General features: G+C 33.0%; 1 protein-coding gene across 1 annotated transcript; it reads right to left on the reverse strand.

Annotated features, from left to right (window-relative positions):
• Positions 1–11,195: 11,195 nt before the first annotated feature.
• LOC110848419 (homeobox protein Hox-C5a) lies at positions 11,196–15,563 on the reverse strand. Its single transcript, XM_022095630.2, has 3 exons — positions 15,136–15,563; positions 13,998–14,159; positions 11,196–11,587 (listed from the first exon to the last, which is right to left on the reverse strand). The coding sequence occupies exons 1-3, from the start codon at positions 15,413–15,415 to the stop codon at positions 11,247–11,249; spliced, it is 783 nt and encodes a 260-aa protein (XP_021951322.2). The 5' UTR covers positions 15,416–15,563; the 3' UTR covers positions 11,196–11,246.
• Between the last annotated feature and the right edge of the window lie 2,427 nt (positions 15,564–17,990).

The raw sequence follows: 17,990 nt of genomic DNA on the forward strand, positions 1-17,990 counted from the left end.
ATAAAATTCAGGTTTTCTAATAAGAAAACCTCCGAAAAAAAACGGTTTCCAGCATACGGGAATATTCCACCTTTTTTATATTATCCGGGTAAAATTTCAGGAAAACTTGTATGTATGTATAAGGTTAAATTAAATTTTACAAAATCCGGTTTTTTTCTTTACCTCCGAAAAAAATAAAATAATTTTTAATATTAGAAATTTCGGGAACATTCCACCTTTTTAAATCTTGCCCGGGGGAAATTTCAGAAAACTTTAGTTAAATTCAAATTCGAAGAAAATACAGGGTTTTTCTTATTTTTCTCCTCATACTCTATAAATTTCCGATAAGCAAAATCCGGAAATCTGATACAAGAAATTTAACCTAACCAATTGATAAAATACGAATGCTAAATTAAATACCCGATTCAAAAACTCACCATATTTTTATACCGAGAATGTAATTCGACACAAATCTTACATTTTGATCGGTTTCAGAAAATTTAATTACAATTTTGCCCAGTTTCACTAGTTCGAGGTCAAATTTAAAATTTTAAAATTATTAAATTAAATCATACTTATTAATTAGATGAGCATATATTCGGGAGCTAGTTTTCCTTAAAAATGTTTGTTTGTAAAATTTTGTAAAAGTATATAAGTTTGCGGAATTTGCGGATTTTACAATGTTACCAAGACCTTCCTGAATTGCCTCAATGTCAATTAATAATTTAGCCAGGTCAGTCCATACATACATAAATTTGATGAATAAACGAGTAAGGAAAACGTGTCAAAAGCCTGTTTAGATCGGGCCACAAAACTGGACAATTTTCCAGACAATGCTGCCCGTTCCCCTCTCTCTCTTTATACGCAAAACGAGGTGATGGCACCTTCTCGCTAATTGAATGTCATCCTCTCTCTCTCTCTCAACTCAACCCGGGCGGTGAGTCGACTTAACCCCGAAATATCGGACCAAGCCAAAAAACCCTCTCTCCAACCGAACTACGATGTATGATGTATCCATTGTCCAGTAGTCAGGGTCGTGCAGAAAGCGGTGTCATCGATGAATACAAATTGGAACAAAATCCATTGAATGATTCATTTTACTTAAACTGTGTAACTTCGTAATTTTTAAACTTTGCGTCATTTTTTTCTGAATCAATTTATAAGCGAAACGGATTTATATATTTGAATCTTGTGAATAGTTTTTGTGCAAAAAAAAATTCTTCAATTTTTTTTCTACAAAATCGCTACCAATTTTTGATTGGCAAAATACCATTGCCAATTTTTGCACAAAAAATATCATTACCAACTTTTACATAAAAAATCCTTACAATTTTTTCTCTACAACATCGCTATTAATTTTTGATATAAATAATCGTTATCAATTTATGTCGACAAACATGCTTTGACAAGTTTAAACAATTTGCTTAAAAACTAAAAAAAAATATAAATTTCCGAAACAAATTATCTACACATTTCTACACGAGAAACCTTTAAAAAATATTTGAGAAGTTACAAAAAACCACATATATTTTACAATTTCAAAATTTACACAATTTTTTCAATTAAAAACATACCGCTTAATTCCACGTATTGCAGGGACCACCAATCTTAAAACCAATCTCGTACCCAATACTCCCAAAATTATTCAATTCGTCGCTAAAAATGTCCATAAATTTTTGTGTACAAAAAACCTAAAAATTTGTCATTCACAAAATATGCTTACGTACAAATTTTTGTCCAAAAAAACTGTTACCAACTCGGTAATCATGTATGTTACCAGAGGGTATAAGTCAAGAATGAGTGCGAAAAACTTCAAGGGCATCGAGTTCGCACGGTCCCCCTGCATTTTTACGTATGTAGGTAGTTATCCCCCCATCTCACTCACCGGAAGTCTGTCTGTCAGTCACTTGGTGAAGAAAGTAGTTACAATCGGACCACCACCATCACCGCCGAATGCAGGCTTGCAGATGGGATTTTATTTTACAACCGCTTTTTTATACAGTGTAAATAAATTGAAAAGAATTGAGTTACAGTGTCACCTCAGTTTGTACAACCAAACGCACCGAGAAAGTGGACACTCTTAAAAATTGCAGGGAGGAAATATTTAGATTTTTATACGGTAAGAAATAAATTTCTACCAGGGCTGCGCAATTTTATGCAATTCTAAATTCGGTAACTGGTAGTTTCTGGTAAAAAGAAACAAACTCTGTAATAAATTCATATCTTTGTACTGGTCAAAATTCATACACAGTTAAATTTCATAGAACAATTTTTACCGGAATTTTTCCGCTTTTAACAAACTATTAAAACTGTTGATCTCAGTAAAAAAAGTAAAAAATTTCCTACCGGTAAAAACATCACTAAAGCCTACACATTTGTCAGTAAATCATCCCCATTTGTAACAATTGGTAAAAATTTACTATTGGTAAAACTTTTGGTAAAACTTTGTCATAAACTTATTCCACGGTAAACTAATGAAAATTTCTACCGGTAAAAAAAACCAAACGTATATACATTTGTCGGTAAATTTTTCCTATTTATAAGACTTGGTAAAAATTACCACATTCGTAAAAATATATTGCCGGTCAAAAATTTCCTACGTGTATAAATTTATAAGTTGTCATACATTCTATTCTCCGATAAAATTCCCCCTGGTAAAAATTCCTTTGGTAAAAAACTCCAAACCCACCCCCACTTTTAAGAGTGCATGCATACCCTTGGATAGCACTTTCCCCCTAAAAAAAGAGTGGATCTTCTTCTTCTTCTCTCTCTATATTTTCTTTCCATTTACTTTCCTCCTCTTCGCTCCTACCTACTTTTCAGATTTGATTTCGATGTTAGCCTCACTTTCACCCGGGAAGAAACTCCTACGACCATCCGAACCAACCACGATTCATCAATCACTCCGACTTTGTGCTGACAGACAGCTCAAATCCATTAATTACAAATCTTCTCTCCGAGACATTTCGTCAACAATGGGCTCCTTACTACTACTACTACCCGGGTATCCTACTACCCGGGCAGGCACACCCAACCGGTAACCGTACAAATATTATTGAAAAGAGCTCCTCTCTCTCTCTCCCACTGACGGGCCATCATCCTTCCAAGCGCACACTAATGTATTTCCTCCTCTGTAAAAGCTACACAATGGCGTCACACAAAACACGGCCAAACGCTAAATGCCATGCCAGACCAGGACCACGAGACAATCAGAGAGACGCAAAATAAGGGTAAATTCAGACACTAATTGTTTCAATTTGTGGGAGAAATTGTTTTAAAGTGAGAGACTCAGATTTACTTAAATAGGTCGAAATCGTGAATTTTCCTGGAATTGTTTTAGATTCAATTTTAACTTGACCTTGGAAATGTTACGGAAATGAAACTTCATATGTCATCAGAACTTTAGAAGTCAAAATGCAATCAAATCCAGACACTACATTTAAGATTAAGAAATTACTTCCTAGTTAGAGATTCAGATTTTAAGAATTATCTAAAGTCAAATCTGTCCTGGAATTTATTTAATTTACCGATAAACCTAACTTTGTCAAGCTTGTGAATGAATGTTGCGGAAATGAAATTATATGTACCTATGTACGTGCATATGTAGCTAGACTAGCTCTACTGGCACTTTAGAAGTTAAAATGCAGAAAAATGCAGGACTTATTTTTCGTTTTAATTATTTCCAAGTGAGATCAGATTTAGGTCGAAATCAAGAATTTTCTATACCCAAACTCGTCCTGGAATTTCAATTGAAACCTGAGTCATTCTCAATGTGGGAAGGTTACGCGAATGACGTGTCACTACACCGATTCCGGAAATATGTCATAAAGTGGAGAAGAATGGGACCCAAAAATTTTACAAAGAGTATATTTGTACAAATTCGATTTTGCAATTTCACATTTATCTAGTTCCGCATTATTCTAAAATTAGCAATTTACTGATCAATTCTGTAATTTTTATCAATTATTCTCGGTTTGGAGAGTATGCAAAAATATATGTCACCGGTAGACTGACACATATTTATTTATTATTCTAAACATATTCTAAATAAATTGAGTTTCTGCAAATTTGCAAAATATATGGAGCTACAAATTTACACAAATTCAGAGTCTCTTTATTTTGAATAAAATTTGGTTTAGAAAATTTACAAACTAAATTTGTATAATGCAAATTGGCAAAATTTTGATTTGAACTTGAGAATTGGATCGAATTTTTTTAATGCTCCCAAAAATTCTTGTGGGAACTTTGAAGTGAATTTTCCCAAAAATTTCTTTAGAGTGTTTCCATTTTCTGTCGGGTTGAGGAGAGAGTTTGTTGGTGTAGGGTGAGGTGACTGACAGTGACATCGGAATGGCGGACGATGCATTGCATGATGAGAGAAAAGGGACCTTTTTCAACAGAGGGTCGCCATCCTTCCAGTGACGCAGCAGTTTTGCCAAAATCCACCCAAATAATTTATCCAGCAATCAATTCACGCAGATGTTTGTAACCCAGTAAAGTCTATGATATGCTATTTTGTAAAATTGAATATCATACAAAATTACAAACCTAATTCATTCAGAAACATTTGTAAAGTTTTATAAATTCAACAATAAGAAATTCACGCCGATGTACTTTGTAACCTAAAATTAGGAAATTTCCACACGGAAAACAAATCTTTAAAAAATTTATTGAACAAAATTTGAAGCATTTTAAAAATTTCCGTGTAGATTTCTAACGTTTTTTTCATCATCAAAATTTCTAATCAAAGTAGAATAAATTTCTGAGAAATTTCTCTGAAATTCTCCAAAATTTCTTAATTGCCTCTTTTTTCTGTCACCATCCGTCAACTTTATTAACATTGTATCTATTTAAGTATAGTTATATATCCAAATTTCAAAATTTCCACAAAACAGCGTTAAGCCCTTAAAAATTTCGACATTTTTCCTTTTTTGTTCTCTCTCACCTCGTCTTATTAGAAACCGATCTACATATATTTATATACCGAAATTTATAAATTTCCACAAAATGGCGTTAAACCTTTTAAAAATTTCTCCAAAATTTTCCCATTTCCGCTAAACTTGCGAAATATATGTAATTGCCTCTTTCAACTTGTTCTCTCGCCCCCCGTGGTTCTGGTGGTGGTAAAATAATTAATGTAAATTTAATTCAACCTGAATCTTTATCTCTACAAAATATTGATGAAAATTATGCCAAAAATGAGAAAAAGTCAAGCCACACAACACACTTTGTTATTAATGACGGGACAAGTTTTACGGGCCGGATTTCTTTCACAATCAAATTTACAGGGTTCCGAAATTTTCCTACTTGTTAAGTTGAGAATGGTTTTTTGAAATTAGTTTAAAAATATAAATTCACGTGAATGTTTGTAACTGTGTAAATTTTAAATTATTACGCAAATTTTAATTTTATCCATATTTATGTAGGTATTTATGTAGGTATTTACTTTTTCCGATTTTTGAGTCAATTCATGCTGTTACCGAGTAGGGTTGCCGGTGAGATGAGATGAAGTGAGACAGAGCTCATCTCGCCCCATCTCATTACCTGGTGAGATGAGTTGAGTTCGTTAAAACCCTGGCTCGTCTCATCTCATCTCATCTCATGAGATGAGATGAGATGGCTCATTTAGCGCTTCGTACGCAATATTTTGCCTAAAATTCCTATAGAAAAATAATGATGTAGTGACAAGGGCATAGAATCTCGATATTTCAATATCGAATTTTCGAAATTCTAATATCGAAGTTTCGATATTATAATATGAATTTTGATTTGGTCACAAAATACACCCCAAAGTTTCTATGGTTGACTTTTAACCTAGTTACATACACCCCACAATTTCCCAAAAATAATTCTGACTTACACAAACCTCGATAGTTTCCCAAAATGGATTTTGACTTGGTTACACCCCCAATGTTTCCAAAATGAATTTTTACTTGGTTACACCCCCAAAGTTCCCAAAAATTAATTTTGATTTGGTAACACCCCCAAAGTTCCCAAAAATTAATTTTTACTTGGTTACACCCCCAATGTTCCCAAAAATGAATTTTGATTTGGTTACACCCCCAAAGTTTCCAAAGATGAATTTTTACTTGGTTACACCCCCAATGTTCCCAAAAATTAATTTTTACTTGGTTACACGCCCAATGTTCCCAAAAATGAATTTTTAGTTGGTTACACCCCCAAAGTTGACAACAATGAGTTTTGTCTAGGTTACACCCTAAAAGTTCGCAAATTGAATGCTGATTAATATTTATTAATGAGCTGATCTCGTCTCACTTAACTCATCTCATATCTCATGAGCTCTTCTCATCTCATCAAATCTCACTTTACCCATCTCATGTGAGTTCTCATCTCATTTAGCGGCCATCTCATCTCTTCTCAAACTCATTTTCACATGAGATGGGATGAGATGAACTCATCTCACCGGCAACTCTATTACCGAGTTACAAATATCAGAGTGAATTGAGCCATAATTTTACGATTTGTTGAAATTCTTTAGACTTAGACTTTTGGCGAGTTAGTGCTTTTGGTTTTAAATTTTGATTGGAATTGTAGGGTATTTTGGATTCGATCTAGATTTAACGTGACGTAATGAAAATAATAGTTTTCGCTGTAAATGACGTCAAACTGTGACAAATTTAAAAATAACGAGGCAATTTACGAAGACCTTGGTAACTTTGCAAAATCCGTAAATTCCATAAACTTACAAACTTTTAGAAAATTTTACGAATATTTCGAAGAAAAATTAGCTCACAAATTTTTGTAAAACTTGCTCAGATCAAGAGTATCTCTTTATTTTGTGAAAGTTTGTAAAATTATTTTTAAAATTTACAAACAAATTTTCGCATACTTCAATGAATACTTCCAAAGTTTAAATTTTTAAAAATTTACGTATTTTTTATCCCAAAATTTACAAAATGAATTTTTATATTTCCCAATTTTACGAAACCCTGTCCTCCCAATTATGCATGTATCCACCTTGTCAAACAATTTGTGTGTACACAAAAATTTGAATATTTTTCCCTCACCTCAAAAACAAAGGTCCTCCTCCGTCCGACATGAAAGTTGATCATTGCCCAAAAAAGTTGCAAATTTAGACGCAACCAAAACTAACAATTCCACATTTTCACAATTTTCATATCGCGTTACATTACACGTCAAGCAAGGCTATAAACATGAAAAAATTCTACTGTTTAATTGATGAGGTGTAAACACGAACACATTTTTCATACTTGACTTCCTCGCAATATTTTAAAATTTGTGTAGACTTCCTCACAAAATTTGCAAATTTCGTGGCAAATTGGACTTTGTCTTGTTACTAGATTCTTTTGGTAAATTTCTTAATTTCCAGCACAAAGATTTCCGGTTGCACAATGTTTTCCCACTTTTGTAATACTAAATTTTTTAAATTCAAATTTCTCACAAATTTACTTTTAACAATTTAATTTCAACAATTTTTTTTGCCAATTATTGTCTCTCAAACTTATTTCAAACCTTAACCTTTTCACTTTTTTGCAAGATAAATATATTGTAAAGTTTTGTATGTCTCCTCCAGTTAGAATGATTACCTATTTCACAATGTTTTTCAAATTTGGTTACTTTTTTTATACCGAATTCGAATTTCTCACAAGTTTACTTTATCACAATTTGTACAGATTTTGCACTTTTTTCCCTCAAAATTTCCCAAATTCTTTCAGGATTGAACTTTTTTTACAACTTCCTCTATTTTTTCAAATTTGGTATCCTCACAATTCCAGAAAAAATCAAAATTTGTATTTCTTCTAAATTTTTCGAAACTAATTTCTCCTGATTTCTCTCCATCTTCTTGACCCAAGAAGGGTCACCCTCCAACTAAATAAAACCTGCTCTAGTTTTCCTATAATCTTAATTCTTGCACCCTTATTATGGTCCCTTCTTAATAAATAAACAGCCCTCATAAAAGACCTCGTCTTTATTTTATTGGTCCAATAAAATTTACTACTTCAACAACATTTTAGAATTAATGACACCCCAATTTATGCAAATGAGTGTACACGTGATACATATTACTCTTCCCTTCACTCAGTATGTATGGTCTTTGCCTGTGTCGACTCAAAATACCGACAAAAGTGTCACATTTTCTCGTCAAAAATGGCCAAAAACAGCCAAAACATGTCCAAATAAAGGGTTTCCAAATTAATAGTTTCACGCACATGTACATATGTAAATTTACATATGTGTTGTTCCTCGCCGCTAAAAGGATTATGCTAATGATCCTGCTGCCAAGCAGAGAAGAAAGTGGGTGGGTGGATGGTCGTCAAAAATGACAAAAACTAACCTTCAGACAATACAAAAGGGTCGATATTTATTTATTTATTTATTTATGGTTATTATTATTAGGCTTTAAATGGATTAAAATTTAGAACCCTTTCTTATTTTCTTGGGGTGAAAAACATGTCACGTTTGTGTTAATGCGTGACAAATTATGCGCTATTTTTATTTATTATCCGGCTAATTTTATTATTTTCAGAAGCAAGCCGGTTTTCGTACATATTTTGCATTATTTCCAATAATTTTCTCAAAATATTTCCCAAAATCTCAAAATTTCCGCAAAATTCGCATGCAATTAAATTTAGCAAGTTTTTTATCGTATTTTTTTAACCTTTAAAATTTTTGCATGGAGTAAAACAACGAGGATCCATCTTACCTCAAATTAGAAGTTCGTAATCTCCGTTATTTTCGTATTGGCGTCGAACTTGTCCAATTGTGAAAGACGATTTGTGGCCAACTAATTTTTGCAAAATTATAGAAACACTCAACTTTTTTGCAACAGTTTTTCTTAACAATAAAGATTTATTTCGTATTTTTGACACAAAAATTAACACCTTTTTGACCAAACAGTTTACAAAATGTGCTCAAATTTTTACAAGTTCTTGCTTACCCAAATTCTTAAAATGTACACATTTATCTGCCCAGTACTTTCCCTCCATTGCTAATTAATTAATTACTGAAACACTCAATTAACTCCCTCTCCATTATTACGGCTTAATTAACCAATTAAATCACCCGCTAAATAAACAATTAATCCTCCACTACATAAATCCTCTTGCCGTTTTGTGGGAGGGAAATAAATCAAAATGGGAACTTGGAAAAAAGAGGAGAAAACGAGCGCCATTCAGGTTTTAAAAGGATCCCTTAAAACTTGGTCTGTTCGGAGTGGATTTGGTGAAGGGGAGAAGAGATGGATGGATTACGAGACCCTTGGGCAGGATCTCGGCCAACGGGGCAGATTCATCATTTTCAGAGGAGGGGGCCGTTCAGGGGGGATGTCGATTTCATTTTTTCACGTATTTCATCTGGACGAAGGAGGGTACATCTTAAATGCAGGGCCTTATTTTTAGTGCCCACAGTTTGAAACAGCGTGGGCAAATTACTTTGCTAAAATATAGAAACAATCCAAGCAGGCCTTGGTAACATTGTCAAATCCGTAAATTCCATAAACTTGCAATCCTTTACAAAATTTTGAAGATATTTCGAAGGAAAAATAGGTCCCAAATTTGTGTTAACTTGCTCAGATCAAGGGCGTCTCTTTGTTTTGTAAAAGTGTTCATAATTAATTTATTGAAGGCAATTTATTGAAGGCACGGATTTTATAAAGTTACCAAGGACTACGTGAATTGCCTCAATTTTGCACTCCTGCATTTGCCAGATTTCGACGCCCAAAATGCGATACGTGTAGAAATACGTGTTAAAACTATTTTGAGGTATTGCATTTTCGACACAAAAAGAATTGCAAGCAAAAATATGATTGTTTTTTAAGAGTGCAAAGTTGCTTGAATTGCCTAAATTTTTTAAATTCCAGAGCTCAAATACTTCTTTTTGACACAGTGTTTGCCCACGCCTGCTTAATTCATGCTACAAAAATGTTCCTTCTATTCTCTTGTCACGTTTCTATTCGTAAAATTGTGCAGATTAAATATCTAGTATTCAGGAATGTAATACTTTATTAAATTTTTAGCACTATTTCAAATTTGGAAAATATTTTTATTACTTTATAAATTATACACAATTTTGATTAAGTCAAGTTCAATCTTATCCATTTGGGATATACATTAATTTGGCACAATTCCAGGATAAAATAAGTTCTTAAAATTACGAGAATTTTACACATAATTTTACCGAAAAAATCCTTTTTAATATGTAAGACTAGGAATCCAACTTAGACAAAATCTGTGACACGTTTAAGGTAATAATTTACTTTAAAAAATTTAAATGACTTTAAATTCATACTTTTGCACGGTAAATTTCTTAAATTTGACTAGATTCATGTTTCCACTAAGCAAAAAGATTCTTAATTAAATTCTTAATTGAATTCTTAACTACTCTAAATTTTATAAATCAAAGGAAAATTTTCTTAATTAATATTTGCTCTTAGAAAATTAGACCAAATTTCTGGAAGTGAAATAAAATCCGACGCAGAAGCATTGGAAAAGTGCGTAAGGAAGGAAGGAAGGAGGAAATAAATACGAGGCTGTCAGAGCCGGGAATGATTTACAGGTGCCATAAAATACAACAGAAGGTGCTTCACGGAAGCCAAAATCCACACATTTTTGTCACTTGTTCACTCCTGACCTAATTCATTCATGCTACAATAAAATCTCAAGGTGTTTCTATCCATCTATTTCCAGGAGATAATAAAATTGTAAATTTGGACGCACTCTAAATAATTGGGGAAATTAGTGGTGTACGTTTTTACCAGTTTGGTAATAAGAAGGAAAATGGTAATACACTCAAATTTAGCGGATTATTTTACAGTATTTTTTCTCAATCAAAATTTTGGAGATTGGTGTTACACATTTTTTAGGGGAGAATTCTAATCGGTAAAAGTAATTTGGTAATAATTGGTAACCATATTATTTTACCGGTTTTTTAAACAAATGAAAAAAAAACGCATTTCAATTTGGCCAATTAAAGAATACTAAAAAATTTCGGTCTAATTTCCCCAAAAATTTTGTAATTTTACCGACAAATTCTAAAAAAATTAATAACAATTGGTAACCATAAAATTTTAGCGTTCCTTTTAAACAAATGAAAAATAACGTATAATTTCCATAAAATAATACTCACAAATTGGTATCTGTAATTTCTCGCAAATTTTCTAATTTACCAATTCAAATTCGAATCTCCCTCGTCTGGTAAAACCGAAAATTTTACCAAATTATTTAGAGTGTGCTCAATAAAACTATATATTTTTAACTACAAGGTTTCTCTCTCTCTCTCACTTTTCCCTACCACGAAGAAGTTCCTTCTCCATAACATGAATTACTTTCGGAATTAGTGTTACCATGTCGTTGGACGAGATCACTGGCAACCACGTGACCTTTGACCTCCTTCTTGGCCTTCATCCGCCTATTTTGAAACCAAATTTTGATCTGGCGTTCACTCAGAGTTAACATTTTCGCCAAATCAAGTCTCCTCCGACGCGTTAAGTATTTATTAAAGTGAAATTCCTTCTCCAACTCGAGCGTTTGGCAGCGCGTGTACGTTTGCCGGGTTCGTTTTGATGACGACGAGGGCGAAATATTATCCTCCGAAGAGGGCGAACGTGGCGATGTGGTGTTTTTCAAACCTGAAAATAAAATAAAAAAATTAGTACAAAATTGGTGTATAAAAAACATAAAACAATCAAAAATTACAACACGGCAAAAAATTTGAGATAAAAAAGGTTCAAAATCAATTGTAAAAATCAGTGTACAAAAATTGGACGTAAAAACGTGCAAAATTAATTGCAAAAATCAAAATGTGCCAAAAAGTTTAAACAAAAAATTTACAAATTTAATTTTAAAAATCAAAATACGTCAAAAAATTTTGAACACGACAATGTACAATTTTTGTTAAATTTCAATACTTATCAAAATCAGGGAAAATTTATTTTTAAAATTAAACAAAAAATAACAGGAAAATGTGCCGAGTGTGAAATTTCACATGAAAAAAGTCCTAGTCACGCCAAAATATTTTTTGCTAAAAATGTTCACTTTAAATCAAATTGAAGGTGCTGCTGTGTCTTTGACGTGATTTACTGAAGAAATGCAATTCAAAATTCTTCTCCAAAATTTCCAAATTTTAATTTCCCCAAAATTTCCCAACTCGAAATTTGTCCGTGAAAAAAAAGGGTTACAAAATTTATTACCCTGTGATATAAATATTTACACTTCCTGATTCCTTATCTTGTTTTTTCTCCTTAAAAACTGACCCCTTCCGTCCCTCCTTTTTTTAAAAACAATACGCAAAGGTGTTTCATGGAGTCAAAATAGTGGGATTTATGGCTTCTCTCTTCTCCACCACCCAATCCGGCCTGATTTATTACGCCTTTTGCCGACTTTTTACAGTACGGTGCGTCGTGGGGGTCGTGGTCATGGGTGGGGGGGCCCGACAGGAAAAACGTTCATGTAATTCGACTCGGTAAATTATCCGGTAGCGAAATTGTGGTGGTAAAAAATAAGTTGTACCAAATTTACCATTTTCCTAGTAAAATTTTCAAATTTTGAATTTTTTTATGATGTGGTGAGAAGTATTTGATACGTTGGAATTTTAAACTTTACAAAAAAATTTTCAAAAATTTGTAGTAAAACATAACCAAATTTTTAATTTTCCACCACGTGGTAAAACCCTACAAAATTTAGAATTTTCTCCCATGTGATAAAACATTACAAAATTTTCAAAATTTTTAACCCCGTGGTAAAACGTAAGCAATTCAAGTTAGCAATTTTCTAGCACGTGGCCACTTTAAATTTTAAAAATTGATCCCAAAATTGTCACGTGTTTTCTCCCACGTGCTTTTTGCACACCCTCCCGTCCCTGCCCCGATTTCCCTTTTCTCAATCTATTACCCCATTATCACACCGAATTTGCAATGATACCCTCTCGATAAATAAGATTAGTTGGTGCAAAATTGTATCAAGATTTATGACCCTGCTACTCCAAAATGTAAGCATACATATCTACAATATGTGTCCATATTATGTGCAACGTGACAATCTCGGGTAGAAATCTGAGTGGTAAAAAACAACTAACTGGCACGGAGAAGTGAAAGTGATTAATTTGTCGAGTATGTTTTTGGATGGATGGATGGATTGAAATTATATGAGGACGAGGAGGGAGCAGGAGCGTCAAGTGGACGTCATGCCGGGTGGTTTGGTCGGACAAGCCAGAAGAAAACCAGGTAGGCAACAATAATCCAGTCCCGGTCGGCCCCACGTGCTAAGAATGTAATGCGAGAGGAAAACATTCTTCTAATCTGATTTTCGCCCAGGAAAGAAATGCAGTTTTATTACGTAGGAGTGGAATATAAGGCAATGTGGATGGGGAGCACTCTTAAAAATAGTGGAGGGAAATTTAGAAGAGGAAAGGGTTAAGGAAGGAAATTTGTTATTAGCAAATTTCATATTTGGCTAAAAAAAGTACTAAATTGGTAAAAAAAATATTTATCAGTATCACCAAAATATAATATATCAGTAAAAATATAAATATATAAAAATAAAAATATAGTATATCAGTAAAAATATTTATCAGTGACACCAAAGGAATTTTATTACGGGTGGAATAAAACTTCATTCTGTGTTCTTAAAACTATGGGAGAGAAATTTAGGAGGAAGTCTTATGGAAAACAAAATTTTGATATTCAATTTAAATTTATTAATGATAGAAAATCATAGTGCAAGATATAATAGTATAGTTCTGTGAGTGCAACTTGGACCGACCTAAAACTTCTTCTTAATAAATATTCACTCCCAAATAAAGTTATTAGTGAGACTGATATCTACCAATTTTTAAAAAAATAAATAAATTCACAAAAAATTGGCATACATAAATACGATTTTCAATAAATAAAAATTTTGAAAATCCGTGGAAAATATCAAAATTGGTGAAAAATATGAAAATTGGTTACAATATATTACCTCATTATTTTCTAAGCTACTTTACTTACATGGTAAGAATTTTTCGAAAATTTCCGAGTAAAAAAAATCCATCCAAATTACCATAAGACCCGCGTTTTAGCCATGGCGGGTATTCAATCCGAGTACTGCCCACATCCTCCTTTTCTCCATCCGGACTCATATTCTTCTCCGATTTGACATCTCTCAGCGGTGAGATGGACGAGTTGGACGAGGGCGAAGTCACCATCGTGGAGGCAGATGTGGCTAAAAATCCAATTATATTTTACCTCAATTATATAATGGACACATGTCCATTAAAATTTCATTCACGTGGTGTCCACCCCTTCGAAAATTCATCAACTTTCCCCTTCACGAAGATCTTTGTAACCACCCAGTAGAATCAGAAATGTGTCAGTTTTTTCATAGAAATTTACAAAGGAAAATCTGGTTTATATTTCTATGATTCGTAAATTTACGGAGTTTAGAAATTTATAAAGTTTACAAATTACGTGAATCCGCACACAGTACCAACAACTGTTCTGATAGGTAAATAAATACCTTTTTGTAACTAAAATACTAAACAAAAATATTTAGCGACACGGAAAAATTTCAAAATTTACACAGTTTACAAATTTCAAAAATTATACAGTTTACAAATTTCAAAAATTATACAGTTTACAAATTTCAAAAATTATACAGTTTACAAATTTCAAAAATTATACAGTTTACAAATTTCAAAAATTATACAGTTTACAAATTTCAAAAATTATACAGTTTACAAATTTCAAAAATTATACAGTTTACAAATTTCAAAAATTATACAGTTTACAAATTTCAAAAATTATACAGTTTACAAATTTCAAAAATTATACAGTTTACAAATTTTAAAAATTATACAGTTTACAAATTTATGAGGCACTTCACGCCGTCCTTGACACCTCGTAAACTCCGTAAACTTACAAAGTTTACGAATATTTTGAAGGAAAATCTGGTCACAATTTTTGGTAAACTTACTCAGATCAAGGGTGTCTCTTTATTTTGTAAAAGTTTGGAAAATTAGTTTACAAAATTTACAAAGTTACCAATGACTGCGTGAATTGCCTCACTAATTATTTTAGATTAACATGTGTAAAATTCACTCCAATTTTTACAAAGTGTGCAATACTTTTCACAATTTTGAAAACTTTCATAAAATTACGAGATTCCTGTTTTACAAATTTATACAAATTCTTTAACTTACTCAGCTCCAATTCCTCTCCGTAATCAGCTCCACTTCTACCCGGGTATCCATTCTGTCCGTTGGCGTAATTATTACCCACGTGGTGGTGGTGGTGATGGTAATAATGCTCTCCGCTACTACCGCCGGGGTAACCGTAGTAATTATTATACCCATAATTATAACCGTTGTGGTGATAACTATTAAACTGCTGCCCATGTTCACTCATCCAATTTAATCCCGGGTAACTTTGCAACCCGGGATCCACCATGGTCACTTTTGAAGACGTGTAACTCGCACACATTAAAGTTTCATGTTCACTTTCACTTGTAAAATTGGAATGATTTTGACGCCAGTAAATCGATTTTTTCAATAATAATTAGAAAAATATAATAAACAGATCATAATCAGCTTGACGAAGAATCCTCAAAAATTTGAGTTTTTAAAAAGAAATAAGTATTTCAGAAATTTCAACACGTCAAATTTTAACGTTGGTGACGGTTATTTATAGAAACTAATGTCATTTATCTAAATAGAAATGGATGGAATATAATTTTCTGTTCAAAATATTATATTTTTTAATTTAAAACGTTTGTTTTGCAAAATTTGTTTCAAATTTAGGTCTAAATTTTACAAAATTTACGACAAATTAACATAGTTAGATTCCTATTTTTCCTATTTCAAAATCCTAATTTTTTCAAATTTAACACAAATAAACATGTTAATTACATATTTGTTAAACAAAATATTCACAAACCAGCAATGACTAGAATAATTTTCACTTTACAAAATTCAATTTTACACCAAAAAATCTACCAAAATTTCACTTTCCTTTTTCAAAAAATCCTTCAAAATTCGAAACCTCCTCCCTACACTCACTCACACCTACCCTAGAAAATAACCGACTGACCCTCGCCTACCCTTCGTAGGGTGTCTTTATATGGAAAAATTGGTCCACAAAATTCAATCTGATCCCTAAATTCGTAGCCGAATACACATGTGGTTTTCCTAGGACAAAGGGATGCCCGATTTTATTTACGTCCTGCTCGTCCTTTTAAGTCCTCTACGAAAAAGGGACACCAAAATCAACAGCAGCTGACATTTTTCCTCCCGAAATAAAATAAAAGGGACCATTCTCTAAGCTCTCCAGGGGGGAGGATTAAGTTAAAGGACCGAATTTCAGGCGGCCAGTCCTCTTAATGATACATACGTTAGTAGTTACCCGGGTAAAAATATATGATATCGATACCCGGGTAGAAGATGGATGGACTTTTACTTCATGTCCGATTTCTTGTCAATGTCGGCGGAAAAATAAATGAAATATAGAGAAAGATTGACAGATGTGGAGAGACAAAAGTGGGTGAATTTTTGGGGTAGGGAGGGATCACATGAGAATGACCACTTGAGGATGTGGCGTGGGTGGGTCATATGGAAACTTATGGAAAGTTTCCATTGGAAACATTGGTCATATGGAAACTTTGATTTTATGGAAGGAGAGAAACTTATTATTATTCTGTGTTATCGGGAGGCAACAGCAGGCCTAGATTTCCAGTTGAGATGGAATTTCAACCATTTGGCGAGAAGGATGCAAGTGCAGTGTGCATGCATGCATGCGAGCAGAGATTGTAATCCGAGCGGTGGTGGTGCGGTTCGAAATTCGGTTGCGTGTTGGATTTGTGTTAAAAGAGTTGCATAAATTTTTTGGAATTTTTGGGGAATTTTTGGGGAATTTTATGATTTACGTGGGTTTGGAGATTTCCTAGAGTCACTAGATTTCCATGAATTTTGTAACGTAAGATTTGAGTGAGGTTTGGGAATTTTTGACATTTACGTAATTTGCGCGACTTTAAATGATTTTCAGTTAAAAAAGAGAATTTTATAGATCTTCAGATTTGTATATTGAGATTTGTGTATTGAAATTTGTATGTTGAAATTTGAGAGACTTCAATTCAATTTGAGATGCACTGGTAGAAAATTTTCGAAAATTTTTTCATATAATTTTTAATAATGTTTGTGGAAATTTTTTTTGACCCTATTATTTAATAATTTTCTCAAAATCTGGGAGCATACACTGGGAAACTTTCATTATTGGTCATTCCCACAAAAAAACTCGGAAACATATTTATATCCTATCGATGAAGGCGTTACCTTGTAAAGAAAAAAGTGTCATCTACAGCCGCAGCAGCCGACGGCTATCATTTTATTACGATTTTTCTATTATTTCCACCACCACGACGAGGACGGTTAGAATTACAATCAATTGCGCCTCTGCCTCCGCGGTGGGTTGACAAAGGAAGGAAATGAATCTCTCGACTCTATTTACGCATTAATAACGCATTGAGTAATTGACACGGGGTGTGTTCCCGGCACGTCGATTTAAATCTCACCCTGATCTCACCCTGATCGATTTACGAATGAATTCTATTTTACTCCATCGAATCGTATGCTCCAGTTCGATTAGAACTAAAAATAAAATGATGAATTGATTTTTTAAGGGAGACATTGATTCTATTTATTTGTGGATCAAATTCTGCATAATTTTGTAATATTGCGTGGTAACTAACAATGCACATGTCAGACATGTTTCTCACGGATCCTCGTCAAACCAGCACTAAATTATCAAGGAACTAAACACAAACAACAATTGGTGTGGCATTTGAGCACTTCTGCAGAATTGGCGAAGATATGAAGGTTTTAAGTTTGCAAAAATTTTAACCATGCGAAACTATACGGAGTTCACCTCTCCGCTTTCCAATCTTCGCCAGGTCATCGGTTTTCACCTTCCATACAAAATTGAATTTATTTACTTTCAAACCAAATTCTCAACCGATTTTTCATCTCCGGATTTTAACTAATTGTTTAATACTTTTTAATATTTA

Source organism: Folsomia candida, unplaced genomic scaffold (genome assembly GCF_002217175.1).
Source record: "Folsomia candida strain VU population unplaced genomic scaffold, ASM221717v1 Fcan01_Sc004, whole genome shotgun sequence".
NCBI lineage: Eukaryota > Metazoa > Arthropoda > Collembola > Entomobryomorpha > Isotomidae > Folsomia > Folsomia candida.

What these genes read in the sequence shown, in the direction of transcription:
- LOC110848419 (XM_022095630.2), bottom strand. Translation starts at nt 15,415, where the DNA reads ATGTGTGCGAGTTACACGTCTTCAAAAGTGACCATGGTGGATCCCGGG. An exon ending in CGGAGAGGAATTGGAGCTGA is followed by an intron (nt 14,160 to 15,135) that starts GTAAGTTAAAGA and finishes TTGGATTTTTAG; the next exon opens with CCACATCTGCCTCCACGATG. An exon ending in GCTAAAACGCGGGTCTTATG is followed by an intron (nt 11,588 to 13,997) that starts GTAATTTGGATG and finishes TTTTATTTTCAG; the next exon opens with GTTTGAAAAACACCACATCG.